The sequence below is a fragment of the Rhinopithecus bieti genome, unplaced genomic scaffold (genome assembly GCF_001698545.2).
Source record: "Rhinopithecus bieti isolate Rb0 unplaced genomic scaffold, ASM169854v2 scaffold_7985, whole genome shotgun sequence".
Lineage (NCBI taxonomy): Eukaryota > Metazoa > Chordata > Mammalia > Primates > Cercopithecidae > Rhinopithecus > Rhinopithecus bieti.
In genome coordinates, this window is record NW_016805762.1 from 443056 (window position 1) to 460106 (window position 17051).

General features: G+C 36.5%; 1 protein-coding gene and 1 long non-coding RNA gene across 5 annotated transcripts in view; one reads left to right on the forward strand and one right to left on the reverse strand.

Moving 5' to 3' along the window:
• The window catches only part of SCOC (short coiled-coil protein), a 46226-nt gene that overhangs the window by 2353 nt on the left and 26822 nt on the right, over positions 1-17051 (reverse strand). The window contains exons 1-4 of one of the 3 annotated variants that reach the window (XM_017873660.1): positions 6501-6558; positions 6220-6292; positions 1001-1072; positions 541-624 (exon numbers count right to left, since the gene is read on the reverse strand). In XM_017873660.1, the coding sequence (XP_017729149.1) occupies positions 541-624; positions 1001-1022 (106 nt within the window). In that variant the 5' untranslated portion in view covers positions 1023-1072; positions 6220-6292; positions 6501-6558. Of the gene's footprint in view, positions 1-540; positions 625-1000; positions 1073-6219; positions 6293-6500; positions 6559-6777; positions 6988-17051 lie in introns of those variants that run through there. The other 2 variants (XM_017873657.1, XM_017873658.1) reach the window with 2 other exon arrangements.
• LOC108530654 (uncharacterized) overlaps positions 7090-17051 on the forward strand; it is a 75089-nt gene continuing 65127 nt past the window's right edge. For both annotated transcript variants that reach the window (XR_001885918.1, XR_001885917.1), the window contains exons 1-2: positions 7090-7192; positions 16156-16192. This is a non-coding gene — a long non-coding RNA (uncharacterized LOC108530654). The remainder of the gene's footprint in view (positions 7193-16155; positions 16193-17051) is intronic.

The following is a 17051-nucleotide window of genomic DNA, read 5'->3' on the forward strand; positions in this document are numbered from 1 at the left end:
AGAAAGAAAGAAAGCTAATAGGGAAGTGACAGATGACTTTTATTAACTCTGTAAAATGTAAGTCAGTGGGAGGTTCTGAGTGACATGATCTGCTCACTGTGGCACCAAAAACACAACCTCTTAATTTCATTAAAACCCAAAAGATGTTTCAGTGTTAGTATTAATTTTATGCAAGACTTAGAAAATGAAAAAATTCAGGTAAATTCCTTTTAATCTCCAAGGCTAATACACTGTTTCTACTTTAAAACAAGCTTTATTAAAGCGGACTTAGTAACACATTGTGGGGATTTAAAAGGGAGTCTCATACTAGCCAGCATTATGTTAGGCTTTAAAGAGGGAAGCATAATAACACCATTTGACTTGACTGAAGTGTATCTGTTCTTTAAACTACCAAAGCAGGAAGATCATATATATATATAAATTTTGAAGTTCATTCTTTTAAAAAATTATACATTCTAACAAACAAAATTTAGCAATATAAATGCTTACAAGTTCAATTAATTGGCTGTCATTCAAATAAACTACAAAATGCAAGCTAACCTTCAAGTGTGTGTTGGAGTTCCAACACTTGATTAATAAGTCTTGTTTTTTCCTCCAGTTCCACCTGATTTTCAGCATCAACTGCTGTAATATAAAGATTCAAATTTACTATTAATTAACATTAGGTACTATTTGTGTAGGGTAGCACTTAAAAATCTGCAAAATGTTTTATATTCATTCTTACTTGACTTATACAAGAGCCCTGTGAAATAAAATGTTGTATCCCCAAATTGCAGATAAGGACACCGAGGTAAAGAAGATAAAAATAACTTGCCAACCTCTCATAGCTAAGGAATGAAAGCTGCTTTGGTTGGTCCTTTCTGACACTAGATGAGATATACATAAGGAATTAGCCAAGATCCAACTCCTCTAAATATTGTTTCTCTGCCCTTTCCATTGCTTAATAAAGCAAAACATACAGAAAACCAGGAGTATACAAAAAAGAAAATGAAGAACATACCATCCATGTCAGCATTCATCATCTTGGGCAACAGACTTTCGTGCCTTGGATACAAAATCTTTGATGAACGGTCTATAATAAGAAAAATTTAGAAATATAGATACACACAGCAATAAAATATAAGCCTGTTTTCAAAGGAGGATGATTTTGTTAAATATGACATAGCCGGACTTTTCATATGCTTTACTATTTTAAGAATAAAATAAATGCCTAATGGGTAAATAAGCAAAGGATATAGTTTGAGTGAGAGAAAATGTTAAGCTTCTTGATAATCAAAACATACATAAATACCACCATATAATTATTATTTTTTAAAGGAGGTAATGATCAATACTAGCAAAGAGTTATGGAAAAACAAATACACAAACATTGGACACAACTTTTAAATATGTACTCTTTTGGAAAGCAATATGATAATAAGATTCATAAAAACATTTAAATATTTTTTAACTAAGTATGTTATTCTTGGAAATTTAGGCTAAGGACAGTAATGCAAAGAAAGTTATATACATAAAAATCACTTCAATCTTATTTACAACCAAGTCTCAGAAATAATATAACTGCCCACTCAAAGTCTGGTAAATTACAGTTGTGATTTTCTTTTAAGAAGATATATTTTTATTTATTTAATTATTTAGAAATGGGGGTCTCGCTATGTTGCCCAGTCTGTATTAAACTCCTGGACTCAAGAAATCCTCCCTCCTCAGCCTGCTGAGTACAGTTATAATTTCTAATGGAGTGGCTACTGAAAATAATTATGACTATAGTACATGAAACAATGTGTATAAAATTGTATATTCACTGATGTAAATTATATGAAACATACATAAATATGCATAAAAAACATGAAAATGAAAAAATGCTCTGATATTAAGGATGATGGTATGGATGAGGACAAAATTTTTTCAAATATTATTCTTCATTAAAGTATTGCTTTACATACACTGTTTAATATTTTACAAATAAAATTCAAAAGAAAAATACTAGACCATCTAAAATAGTAATACGGAATAAATGAAAAAATGTCCATTCATCAGCTCCTAGTCAGGGTAAAATCAAAACAGACTAATCAGGATGTAAATAAGTAAATAAATACTAACATTTTATTATTCCAATAAAGACTTCTAAATATTAGAACAAAAAATTTCTGTAAAACATGTTCTGTTCCATTGCTAACAATCATTTCATTCAATGTGTTCAAAATATAGTAAATAATATTACCAGATTATCACTGAAAACAGATTTGTTACTCAATCTAATCTACTACATTGAAGCGACCTAGACTTGTCAGTATTATTCTTTCAACAAGTATTTATTGAATATCTTCTGTGCCCAAGGCATTGTTATGCCTCCATATCTTAAACAGTAGAAAGCAGACCTATTAAATAAGGATATCTACATACTAGAACTAGAATCACAATAAAGAGGTATCAGTGTATTACATATTCTCTCACAGCTTCTGTTAATACAAATCTTGTTGTACTACAGATACTAACATGAAATTTGAAAATGCCTAGTGAACATCTACATAAATCTTGTTACATTTCACATACTAACAGGAACTTCAAATTAAAGTGCCCAGTGTACATATACATAAACTTCAAGTTTATAGTTCAAGTAAGATAGCACTCACTAGTCTAGAAAAAAACATGTAGGGCTGGGCGCAGTGGCTCACGCCTGTAATTCCAGCATTTTGGGAGGCCAAGGCGGGCAGATCACGAGGTCAGAAGATCAAGACCATCCTGGCTAACATGGTGAAACCCCGTCTCTACTAAAAATACAAAAAAAAATTAGCTGGGCGTGGTGGTGGGCGCCTGTAGTCCCAGCTACTCGGGAGGCTGAGGCAGAATGGGGTGAACCCGGGAGGCGGAGCTTGCAGATCACACCACTGCACTCCAGCCTGGGCGACAGAGCGAGACTCCGTCTCAAAAAAAAAAAAAAGAAAAAAATATGTAATATCCTTTGCATAACATTTATTAAATAATTAACTACAAATGGTATACAATTAATGATGCTGAATAAAGCGACTCCAAGTCTTCTAGCATCTTTCCCCTTATCTGAAACCACACTTAAAGTTGCTCTGCCCGACCTCTTTCTCACATGATTTAATTCTCAGGTTCTCTGCATTTCAGATTATTAAAATGTTTCCAATAATTCTTTTTTTAAAAGTTATTCGATCTACTGTAGTATTTAAAGACCACACTCCAAAAACTATTACTCTTCATTGAATCAACATGTCTCTTACAATGGAAGAGCAAGAGTGTTGCTGAAAACTTGATTTGACATTTCCCTGACAGAGAAGCACACTTGTAACCAGGTGCTCCAGTCACTCTCTTTTCATACCATTTCAACCACTGATCTGGCTGAAAGAGGTCTGAGTGAGATGAGAGAGGCAACAACCAAAAGCAAAAGTGATCGTGGGAGTGCTCAGCAGGAGTAAGCTGCAATTTGGCAACTGTATTTGCTAAATAATAAATTAAAGGCGCTTCAAATTTCTCATATCCAATGCTTTTAACGCTACAGCTGGAACAAATTTTCATGATAGCTAAGAAGAGTTATAAGATATACAAGCCAAAGCAACAGCTAATCAGAGAATGACACAGCTGATTTTGAAGTCAGATATAATAGAGTGATTGGGAAGTCTTCTTTTGCTTATGTTTCAGACTAATATTTAAATTAAACCAAAAAGTCTGCAAAAGCACAAGTGTTCCAAACTCACCGAATAAGAGGTAAAGAAAAAGAAGCCAGTTTCTGAAATTCTGACCACATATAATCCAAACAATAGAAAACCTATGCATGGTTTAGCCACAGTGACTTCATCTCAAAAAGTGAAAGAAAATAAAAGCAGAAAAACAGGGTGGAGAGGGCTTATTAAAGGAAAAATTACTTTCACACTCAAGACTGGGGCGAAGGCAGGAGCACAAAAGTAGTGCCACAAGAACAGTGCTATAGGATACACAAAGCGAGAGAGTACAATTCACACCACAGTCAATGTAAGATTGCACGCCAAGTGTTGTACAGTGCAAAACCTGCCCACTGTATCTGGCAGCCCTGGGCATAAGGGCATTACTCTTTAGTACAGTGGACCACAGCATTACCTGCTGCCTCTCTGCAACAAAAGAACAAGAAGCAATTGTATTTTATTGTGATGAGATCAAATAGACCCACCTCAAAATGCTACTATTGTATTAATATATATTCAAAGTCTTTCAGTAGATTTAGGGCAATAAACTGATTTGTTTTACATATGGGATCAAAAGACTTGCTGAGTTCTTTATGTCAAAGTATTTTAGCCACGGATTTTTTCTTTTAAAATAGTATTGATCCTCAAACTACCCAAAGTCTACATTTAACACAGTACTACATCACAATAGGTACTTAATACTGAGTTTTTCAACTTTTTCAACTATAAAATCCTTTTTTACCTATAGTTGCTATAACATCAATCTAATTCCATGTCAAATATGCTCTTAAAAGTTCACTTTCAACTCCTTCTACTCCTACATATAAACACAAATCTGATGAAAAACGAGAAAATTCAGACCAAGTCTGCTCAAGCATGGGAACACTGAAATGAATTTGGTGTGCTGAGGCTGCTCTGCCTATCCTAAACCACCTTAACCCAGACATGGATATGGTTCGCTGAGATTCTTCAGCTCTGATGTATGCCTAGGTCAGACCTTTTAAAGGTTTCTCAAAAACCACAGTAAATTTGGGTATCTAGCCTTGGTTAGTGGAAGGGAATCTAGTATTATTTTTTGATTATTTAAGTCCAGGAGGCAGAACGCAGAGAGAGAATACAAACCAGGAAACGTGGCAAACATTAGGACAAGATCCATTTAATTAAATAATTTTTGCCATGCACACACATCTGTGACCAAAGACGAGCATCTTACCAAATATTCCCCAATCTTTTTATAGTATCTCTAATAGTATACAATATCCACAGTATCACTCTCCTCGAGAGGCAGTTTGGCACAATGATTAACAATATGAACTCAGATTACCAGGATTCAAATCTTAGCTCTGCAATTTATAAGCTCTGGAACCTTGGGCAAGGTTAACACCTCGGCCTTAAGTTTCCTCATTTGTAAAATGTGGATAATAACCATACATATCTCATAGGTTTGTTGTGAGAATGAGTGGATACAAGGTGTTTGCAACAGTACCTAGTACATAGCAGGTATTCAATAAATGTCTGCTATTATCTTCTCTACCTTTTAGCTCTCATTTGGGCAACAAAAAGAATTTAAAGAAAACCATCTGGTCCAGCTGCTTCATTTTACAGATAAATCAAGGCCAAAGACAACAATGGCTTACTGAAGACCACAGAAGTAGTCAGCAACAGGGCCAAGACTACAACAAATGCCCAAGTGTTTTTCCACCATTCCACCACAGCTACTGTCACATCTGAGACTGCAGATTTTGGGACCTTTTCCTAATATCCGTCCATCTTCAGTCACTCAACTTTTCTGCATCTAAAATTGATTTCACCATCTGTCATACTAGAGAACTAGTAAGACTGCTAAAATAATATCTTCATGCATTAATGTGCTAAATGCTTTGCATATGTTATTTCATCAAATCAACAGAAGGAAACTGCAATTTACAGATATGGACACTAAATTTCAGAAAGGCTATATGTATCTTCCACAAAGGCCGTTTCAGAGGTTTCACAGCCAATGTCTCCACCAAGAATTTGAACCCAGGTCTAACTTCACAGTCCACGCTTTTTCCATTATGCAATGGAAGAAACTTTAATATGGCCCTAATCTTAAGTTTGCCAAACATTTTGCTACCACGGATGTCAAACTCCTCTGAAATCTTTACTAACCAAATCAAGATAAACTCCATTCCCTTCAGGCTACGTCAACTTCAATATAATTTGTCTGTTCAGCTCTGTTCAAGTTCTGCCTTGACTTGTCCTGGTTAAATAATCCAGTTTCAAATTCCACAAGATCAAGGAATTGTTTGGCCAAATAAGGATTTAAACGGAAGCTATACTCTTCAGAGGATGGCTAGCTACACTGATTTTAATCAGGGATACAGGTACCAGAATACATGGGCATAGCTTTGGGTCCTCGGGCACAGACAGCGTGTTGGGAACACCTGGAATGGCATCTGTCCTTATTGTTGCGTAATAGTCTGAGGTTGACACATTGTATAACAGAAGCCCTGCCTTTCAGGAATGTATCCTCTTTCTCCTTTCCAAACCTTACTTCCCAAAACTTGTTCAGCAGGACTCTGGGGAGAAGACGATTCACCAACAAACCCAGGTGCCGCTTTCGCCGCCTGGAAAGACGTTCCAATCGTTATTTTACGGCTCACTAGGCTCCTTCCCCACCTTGGCCTCCCCTCCCAACTCTCAGGCTCTTGCAGAGCAGCCACGGGCAGGTCCAGGCGAGCCAGGTCCCATTCCACCCAAACGCCCCTCCCGCAGTCCAATTCCAGAGCCGGGGGCTGCAAAGCGGCTCCCGACCCAGGAGCTGCGGGCAGAAACCTGCACAATGTCTGCGTCAGGGACCGCGAGAGGCCCTTCTCCCAAAGAACGCCTGGGCCTGACAACGAAAACAGGAGAAAAAGAGGTTGCGTAGAGGTTCTGCAGGGAGCCAGGCCTCCGCCGCCCACCAGATGCCCAGGCCCAAGACCGCTCCTCCCGGGCCCCCGGTGCGCAAGGCCGCGTCCAGCCCGCCCCGCCCTCTAGGCCCTCGGAGGTACCGAGGCTGTAACTCTAGTCGCCTGGCGCCAAGCCCTCTGCTGCCCAGGACGGCCCTCACCTTCCGCTTGAGGCGCCGGGAGAGGGAGGGACCAAGCAGACACCTCAGGCCGGGACACTTGAACCAACTGACGCCGGCAGCTCCTCCCACTCCGCCCACAGAATGTGCGCGAGAAGAATCCCGCCCCGTCCCGGCACCCCGCCCGCCAATCCCGACTCGAGGAAACACGCCTGCGCATTAGCTGCCCGCCCCCCCCAAGTCGTCCAATCTCAAAGCACCGGGATCCAGCTTTGCCATCACAAAAGGACACTGACATCCAATCAGGATTGAGGTCGCTGTGGGCGGGACCTGGGAGAGCGACAGCCAATGACAGTAAAGAAGGAAGCTACAACGCCCTGGTGAAGCGGCTCGTAGTGTCGCTTAGGAAACCTTGAGAGCTGGAGTGAGAATCCCAGTGTGGAAAATCAGGAGAGAGGTTGGTATGAGCGACAGAGAAGTCATTCAAGTTCAAGAAAAGAGCGTTTGCGAACCGAGCAGAGAAAGTCAACGCGACACCGTGGTTCCTCCATTCTAAAAGTAGACTTTTTCATATTTTCTTATTTCCGAAATCGGAAAGCTTATAGTTGCGCTAGTGGAATGTACCTCTCCTCACGCCCCTCCTCCCAAACTATTATTAAATCTGTAGTGCGTGGCCACTTAATATTTTAGAATTAAGAAAATACCTTAGTGGTACTGAGGCATAGCATTTTTGCTCACCTTACCCCGTTGGAGCCTCACAGCAACCCACAGAAAGGAAGCCTGAGGGTGAATACCTTTCTTCCTCAAGGTCACACATACAGTATCAGGTGTAGAGTGTTCTTCGTGACACTGCTCATCGTAATCTAGCACTTGACACAAAGAGGCATCCTGCTTTAATATTCGTTGAGTACAAAGCAGACATTCACAGCAATGCATTATTATTTTGGCTTTGGCACAGTCTCCTGAACTGTAGAGACAAGCCTTATGTCTCCCTGTTTCTTGACTTTTTACTTCTGGCATAGTTTGCTGACACATCGCCTTAATCATTTTAAGAGCTATATAAAGAGATCTTCCATTCAGTGTTTTGAGAACTGTACATTTGGCTGAGACTACAATACGCAATTTGAGGACATTTACTAGAATGCAGTGTAGGAGCTAAATAAATGAAAAAACTCCAACATAAATCTAATAGGAGTGCCAAAAAAGAGAGACTAGAGAGAATGGATGCAGGCAGTATTCAAAGAGTAATAACTAAGAATTTTTCAAGATTATGGATTATTTGAATTTTCAGTTTCAAGAAGTACTTATTCTTGAGCAGGATTGATATAAAGAATTCTATGTAATGGTGAAATTGCAGGACACCAAAGATCAAGATAAACTATTAAAGCTACTTTTTGCTAGAATAGTATTTTTAAGTGTTTTTAATTGTAGTGAAATATACATAGAATAAAATTTACCATCTTAACCATTTGTAACTTGGTAGTATCAGATACATTCCACATCGTTGTTCAACCAATCTCCAGAACCAATCTCTCTTTTCATCTTGCCAAACTAAAACTCTATACCTATTAAACAGCAGCTCTCCATTTCCTACTCCCCTCATCCTCTGGCAGTAATCATCTTACTTTCTGTTTATCAGTTTGACTACTCTAGGTACCTCACGTGAGTGGAATGATACAGAATTTGCCCTTTTGTGACTGGCTTAATTTCATTTAGCATAATGCCTCAGGGTTCATCCATGTTATAGTATATTGCAGAACTTCCTTTTTAAGGCTGAACAGTTCTATATATCATTTATTATGTGTGTTATACCACATTTTGTTTATTCATCTATCAGTGGACACTTAGGTTGCTTCCTCCTTTTGGCTATTGTGAATAATACTGCTGTGGACATGGGTGTGCAAATGTCTCTTTGAGACCCTCTTTTCAGTTCTTTTGGATATACACCCAGAAGTGTGCATTAATTTGTGCTGAATCATATGGTAATTATATTTTAAAGCAACTTTTTAAAAAGTGGTATTGACATAAGAATAGACAAAAAATTCGAAAAAACAAAAAGGATACTTGGAATTTGGTATATAATAAAGATGTCTGGTGAGGAATAACTGTTTCTAAGGTTGTAGGAAAAACTATTATTCATTACTGTTGGGAGTGTAAATTAGTACAGTAACTGTTCGTAGGATATAGAAGACACAAATTTTATTGGTTCTAGTTAAATTGGCTATTTATATAAAAATGAGAAATTCGATCCTGATACAACAGAAATAAAACTAAATTCCAAATGAAATAATGACCCAAAATGTGAGAAACAAAACTCTAAACTTTTAGAAGAAAAGCATATGTCTTTATGACATCACCATAGGGAAGAAACAGCATGATTCATTAAGGAAAGATGTAAAATATTGATTATTTTAAAATTTAGAAGTTTTACAAACAGAAGAGAAGCCATCTCTAATCAAGTTAAAAACAAGCCATAGGTTGGCAGAATATAGTAAAATTCTGAAAATATAAAGAATTCAGACACATCAATTAAGAAAAAGACAACTCAAGATAAATATATTCAAATAACATAAGTAGGCCACTTACAGAAGAGGAAAACTCAATGGCCAGAAAGATTTTTTTAAAAATGTTTACCTTCACTAATAATTAGGTAAAATAACATTAAAACAATTAGATAAAGGGGCATGTTCATCAAGAAGATGCAAAATCCTAACCACAGTGCTATAAAATAGCAATGAATCAAAAATTAATTGAATTCAAACAGTTCATTACTTCCTGCTCTGCAATTTGTAAAACAAGTATACAGAAAATCTAAGTATACAGAACTCAGGTCCCAAACTTTTCAGTATATTAGAATCACCTGGGAGTCTTTTAATTATTCTAGTGAACAGACCACACCTCAAAATAAATTACAATCTTAAGGAGTGAGATACAGGCATTAGTATTTTTGAAAGCTAAGAAGCTGATTTTGAAAAAAGCCTGGCAAATTTCTGAACTATTGATATAGAAGACCTGAACAATCCTATCAGCCAACTTGATCTAATGGACGTTTGTAGAACATTCCACCCAATGACTGAAGAACACACTTTCTTTTCCAGTGCACTTGGAACATTCATCAAAATAGACTCCACTGTTATCATCAAACAAATCTCAGCAAATTTAAAATAATTGAAATAATAAAAATTATTGTCTCTACCCAGAAAGAAATTAAGCTAGAAATCAGTAACAGAAAGATATTTGTAAATCCCCAAATAGTTAGAAATCTAACTATGTACTTCTAAACAAACCATGGGTCACAGGGGAAGTCACACACACAAAAATTATAAAGTAATTTTAAACTAAAATGTAAACATATCAAAAGTTGTGGGATACAGCTAAAGTAGTGCTTAGAGGGAATTTTTTTTTTTACCATTAAATGCTTATATGAGAAAACAAGGTTTCAAATCCAGAATCTAAGCATTCATTTTAAGATACTAGGAAAAGAAGAATAAATTAAACTCGAAGCAAGCACATGGGAGGAAATAATATAGAGCAAAAAATCAATCCTATTGAAAATCATAAAACAATAGAAAAAATAGTAAAACAAAAAGGTGGTTCTTTTAAAGGAATAATAAATGTTAAAACTGTAGGCAGACTTATCCAGAAAAGAAAAAGGAGAGGGGACACCACAAATAACCAATATGAAGAATAAAAGCAGGGACATATTATAGATACTGAAGACATTAAAAGGAATATTATGAAAAATCTTATGGCAATAAATTTGATAATTTAGGTTTTCACAGTGATACCGAGGTAATTCCATGGGAATAGATAGATTATTATTTTCAACAAGTGTTGCTGGAACAAGTTGATATCAATATGCAGGAAAAATGAATATCAAGCTCTACCTCACAGCATACACAGAAATGTTCATTCAAAATGGACCAGAGTCTAAAACATAAAATCCAAAATTGTAAATCTTCTGGAAGAAGACAGAGAAGAAAACCTTCATCCCCTTGGTGTTGGCCAAATTTTTTGAGACAGGTCACAAAAAACAATAAAAAATTTTAAATAATTGAACTTCATAAAAGTTGAGGTTTTCTGCTCTCTATAAGACATCATAATGAAAATGAAAAGATAATTCACAGGCTTGAGAAAAACAATAGTCACAATACGTTAACAAATGACTTGAATTCAGAATATCTAAGAGCTATTTCAATCAATAGGAAAACATTCCAAAAATACTGAAATACTAGCAAGCAATTAGAAAGGAATAAATTTCTGAGATATGCATAAGAACAAACTGTTGGTAATAGATGAATCTAAAATATTTATGTTGAATGAAAATAACCAGATACAAAAAGTACAGACTTTATTGTTTTCTTAATGTAAAGTTCTAGAGCAGATAAACCTTATCAGTTGTGACAGAAATCAGATCAGTGATTGCCTGGGGTGGAAGCTGAGAGGAGGGCTGACTCAAAGGAGCATGATGGGACTGTTTGGGGCAATGGAAATGTCCTATAATATCTTGACTGATTGATGTGGTGGTTACACAGTGTATGTGAATGTCAAAAGTCATCTTCCATAACTTAAAATGTGTGCATTTGATAGTAATTTTTCCTCAATAAAATTGATTGTTTTTAACAAATGAGAAGACTAGTGTATTAGGGTTCTCTAGAGAGACAGAACTAATAGGATATATATATATATGTAGAATATATATATCCTATTATATATATGTGTGTGTAAAGGGGAATTTATTAAGTAGTATTAACTCACACAATCACAAGTCCCACAATAGGCTGTCTGCAAGCTGAGGCGAAAGGAAGCCAGTCCAAGTCCCAAAAACTGAAGAACTTGGAGTCCAATGTTCGAGGACAGGAAGCATCCAACATGGGAGAAAGATGTAGGCTGGAAGGCTAAGCCAATCTAGCCTTTTCACGTTTTTCTGCCTGCTTTATATCCTGGCCACACTGGCAGCTGATTAGATGGTGCCCACCAAGATTAAGGGTGGGTCTGCCTTCCCCAGCCCACTGACTCAAATGTTAATCTCCTTTGGCAACACCCTCACAGACACACCCAGGATCAATGCTTTGCATTCTTCAATCCAATCAAGTTGACACTCAGTATTAACCGTCAACAACTAGCCATGATTTTTTCAGAGTCTACAATGTCTTAGATATGCTACATGTATTGTTTTATACTTAGTCCTCAAACCATCCAGTCAGCTATGTATTATCAATTCCATTTTACAGGTAGGAAATAAAGGATCAAAGACAGTCTTGTCCAATATCATAAAGCTAGTGATATAGTCTGAAATCAAACCTATCTTTTTATTTGTAAAATGAGTATCATAATACCTGCTTTACTGAACTGTTATTAGGATTGCTAGAATTAAATAAAAATAAATAACTGCAAAGACTGCAAATTGAAATTACTTTAGAACCACCACCCAAAGAAGGTGGGTTGGAACTTGGAGCCTCAACATAACCAACTCATGTTTCTACTGAATTAAAAATATCAACATTCTCCATGGGATTTAAACAGGACCCAGGGGCTTATAACATAATAGTCAAAATATTCAGGATCTAATTCACAATTATTCTGCTTATGAAGAACCATACAAATCTCAATTCCTGTGAGAGTAACAACAAATACCAACAGTGAGATAACACAAATGTTAAAATTATCTGCAAATGATTTTAAGCAGCTATTACAAAAATACCTGTGTAAGCAATCATGAAAAATCCCAAGATAGAAATGATAATTGAAAGTATGAATAACATAAATAGAACATATAAATAAAACCAAATGGAAATTTTAAACTGAAAATAATATAATTATTTAATTACATTTTTAAATTTTAATGAAATTTAAAACTGTCTACAAAGAATCAGTGGCAGGATGGAGATGAAAGAGGATTTAGTGAATTTGATAATTTCAGTAGAAATTATCCAATCTGAACAACAGAGAGAAAAATTATTGAAACAAAAAATGAACAAAACCTCAGGAATCTGAGGGCCAAAAAAGATCTAACATTTGAGTCATCAGAGTCCCAGAAAGAAAGGAAAAATAGTATTGTACTGAAAAATGTTTGAAGAAATAAACATTTTCCAAGTATGGCAAAAGACAATCTCATAGGGAAAGAGTTTCATTAAGAAAATGTATTAAAAGGCCCTAGGGGGAGGGGTATAGTTAAAAAGATTACTAGAAACAGTTATCTAAACACTGAGCATCAATGTTACTAACATCACAAAGAGAGACAGATATCATTTACTTTCTAATGGAAAATGAATATACCATCACCTGTGAAAGTCTGATTAAAAAAAATTGAAGCCTGACTTGATCAAGCCCATAAGTTATCAATTTAACAGGAAATACAGAGAACTGATAAATATGTCAAATCTACCACCTGCATAAAATTATCAAAATCCAGCTATGAGGCTGGGTGTGGTGGCTCACGCCTCTAATCTCACCACTTTGAGAGGCCGAGGTGGGGGGATCACCTCAGGTCAGGTGGCCAGCCTGGCCAACACGGCAAAAACCCATCTCTACTGAAAATACAAAAATTAGCTGGGTGTGGTGGTGGGCACCTCTAATCCCAGCTACTTGGGAGGCTGAGGCAATGGAACCATTTGAATCCAGGAGATGGAGGGTGCAGTGAGCCAAGATCATGCCACTGCACTCCAGCCTGGTGACAGAGTGAGACTCTTATCTCAAAAAAAAAAAAAAAAAAAAAAAAAAAAAAAATCCGCTATGAAACTACAGGACACAGATTTTAAAACAAAACAAACAAAACCCTTTTCTATACCAAATAAATTGCTCTTCCCTATAAATATATACACCTAGTATGTACCCACAAAATTTTTGAAAAAATGAAAACATAAATTGCACTGGGGGAAAAGAAGTGGAAAGAAAACTTGTAGATTAAAGACATTTAAAATGTGTAAACCAAAAATAAAATTATAAGCCCCCCCAGATATCTGAATGGACCCCTCAACCAAGGGCATTCCAAAGTTAACTTGAAAAGCTAGTTCAGGCCACGATATGAAGGGGTTCAGACATGCCTCATTATACCCTCCTCCCTCTTAGAATTCAGGAAAAGCCGACCAGCATTAACATCAACAGAGACCTGAAGTCTGATAAGAAACATTTACAATTGGCTGGGCATGGTGGCTCAAGTCTGTAATCCCAGCACTTTGGTAGGCTGAGGCGAGTGGATCATAAGGTCAGGAGATCGAGACCATCCTGGCTAACACAGTGAAACTCCGTCTCTACTAAAATTACAAAAAAATAGCTGGGCGTGGTGGCTGGCGCCGTTAGTCCCAGCTACTTGGGAGGCTGAGGCAGGAGAATGGCGTGAACCTGGGAGGTGGAGCTTGCAGTGAACCAAGACCAGCCTGGGCGACAGAGCAAGACTCTGTCTCAAAAAAAAAAAAAAGAAACATTTACAATCTACTCTCTCTGCAGCCTGCTACCTGGAGGCTTATCTGCATGATAAAACTTTGGTCTTCATAATCCCTTATCATTTTAGCCCATACATTCCTTTCTATTGATTCCAGGTCTTTAGATAATAACTTAACTCTTTCAACCAATAGCCAATCAGAAAATTTTTAAATCTACCTATAAGCTGGCAGTCCCACTTTGCATTATCCTGCCTTCCCAGATGGAACCAACGTACATCTAATGTGTATTGATTGATGTATTATGTCTCCCTCAAAAGTATAAAAGCAAGCTGTACCCCGATCACCTTGGGAACATATTATCAGGACCTCCTAAGGCTGTGTTATGGGCACATCCTTAACCTTGGTGAAATAAACTTTCTAAATTGATTGAGACCTGTCTCAGATACTTTTGGGTTCACAAATACGTATTTTAAAAATAGACAGAAAAACCTATGGTATTTTGGATGCACCTTTGGATGATAAAACTATTTTTTAAATGCAAGAAAATGATTGCCATAAGATAGGATATACTTATTTTAGAGTGTTTACCTTTTTCAAATTCCAGAACCAAATTATGTTTGCTAATTTAAACTTTAAAATAAGTCTTTAGAAACTATATCTAAAAAAGATAACATACAAAAAGATAACTATAAGATTAGAGAGTAATATATCTTTCACAAGATGTTCAAATTTGATAAAACCGTGTTTCTGATCATTAAGATGTACCTTAAATGATTAGGGGGAAAAACCCACCGTGAAATGACCAAAAGATGCCTAAAAGAATAGTACATGTAAGTGGTTATAAAAAAGAAAGTTGAAATTTTGACAAACTGATCATGAAATAAACATTCATTAAACTACCTATTTATTTTATTAAACTACATATTTATTTTATACAGTTTCTATATTTGTATTATATTTTCAGTAAAATGGTTTTAAATATTACTTGGCCATAAAAAAATTCCCTCTTCTGGGCCAGGCGTGGTGGCTCACACCTTTAATCCCAGCACTTTGGTGGGCGGATCACCTGAGGTCAGGAGTTCAAGACCAGCCTGACCAACATGGTGGAACCCCCCATCTCTACTACAAATACAAAATTAGCCGGAAGTGGTGGTGCATGCCTGTAATCCCTTGGGAAGGATTACAGAAAAGGCGCAGGTAGGGGAACCATGAATTATGTATTCATCTTGCGCTCAGGAAATCGGCGCTTTACGTAAGATAGGGTGAACATAGAGTAGTTACCTATAGAGATATTTAACCTTTTGTCTGTAGCTATCTGCTTAGGAACAGAAGGAAAGGCAGCTCTTGCATGACTCAGCTTTCAGCTTATTTTTCAGCTTTCAGACTTGGGACGCTGAGGCAGGAGAATTGCTTGAATCCAGGAGGCGGAGGTTGCAGCAAACCGAGATGGCACCATTGCACTCCAGCCCTGGCAACAAGAGCGAAACTCCGTCTCAAAAAAATAAAAAATAAAAAATAAAAAATCCCTCTTCTGAATACGGAAAGGCTATAAGTAGAAATAGAAACCACTGAAATTGCATAGAAATATTTAATTATAAGGTGAACATTCATGTGACCTGAACTATGTGAATATTGATAATATAGTTCATCTAAACAAAGGCACAAAATTAAAATTTTTTTCGTAGAGAATGGGGGAAGTCCTAATTGAAAACTGCACAAGGCAATGTATTATGTGGGGGAAGAAATGATAAATAATGAAACAGAGAACTTCCAAGATCTTTTTGATGTTCCAGTCTGGCACACTCTCATTGTGCACATACAAGCTGCTATTTTGTCTTAAGTAATTAGAGGGTTCTAACCATACTGTGGATATTTTAAGGTGAAATATGCTAAATGGAAGCATTTTTGATAACTTTCAAGTATAACCAGGTGTGTTCTCTGATGCTTTAAGCTCATTAATTTGCAAAACATGTTTCATTTCATTCCTAAATAAGAACTCACATTTTCCTTTTTACTCATTTTTTTCACTTGAAAGGTTATTGAATTCATTGGAGAATGCTGTTCTGAATTTGGTGAGTAAAGAATATAACCTATTTGTTAAAACTTGATTTCAAAACTAGACGTAACTGTATACTACAGACTAGTATACTATACTCAACAGTATACCATATAGCTATTTGGTAAATTAAGGTGTTCATGTATACTTTTCTCAAGATTATAATTTCTGATCATAACCAAGAGTAAACAAATTTGATCAGTCATTTTCATTTATTTGTTCAATAGGTAGAGGAAATGTAAGAAATTACCCATGCACTTTTAGAGTTTCTCAAGCAAGAATTGCAAAGGATTTCAAGGTCCTTATGGAATCAACCTTTGGGCTTTATCATAAAAATGGAAATAATTAGGAATGATTCTGTGCAGTTTTGGTGCTGTGAAAGGAGAATAAAAACTCAAGACTCCAATTCACTCTGCCAGAAGGAAAAAAAAATAAGCTGAAAGCTGAGTCATGCAAGAAGCTGCCTTTCCTTCTGTTCTTAAGCAGATAGCTCAGATCAGCAAAGTCTCAGGATACAAAATTAATGTGCAAAAATCACAAGCATTCTTATACACCAGTAACAGACAAGCAGAGAGCCAAATCAGGAATGAACTTCCATTCACAATTGCTTCAAAGAGAATAAAATACCTAGGAATCCAACTTACAAGGGATGTAAAGGACCTCTTCAAGGAGAACTACAAACCACTGCTCAGTGAAATCAAAGAGGACACAAACAAATGGAAGAACATACCATGCTCATGGATAGGAAGAATCAATATCGTGAAAATGGCCATACTGCCCAAGGTTATTTATAGATTCAATGCCATCCCCATCAAGCTACCAATGAGTTTCTTCACAGAATTGGAAAAAACTGCTTTAAAGTTCATATGGAACCA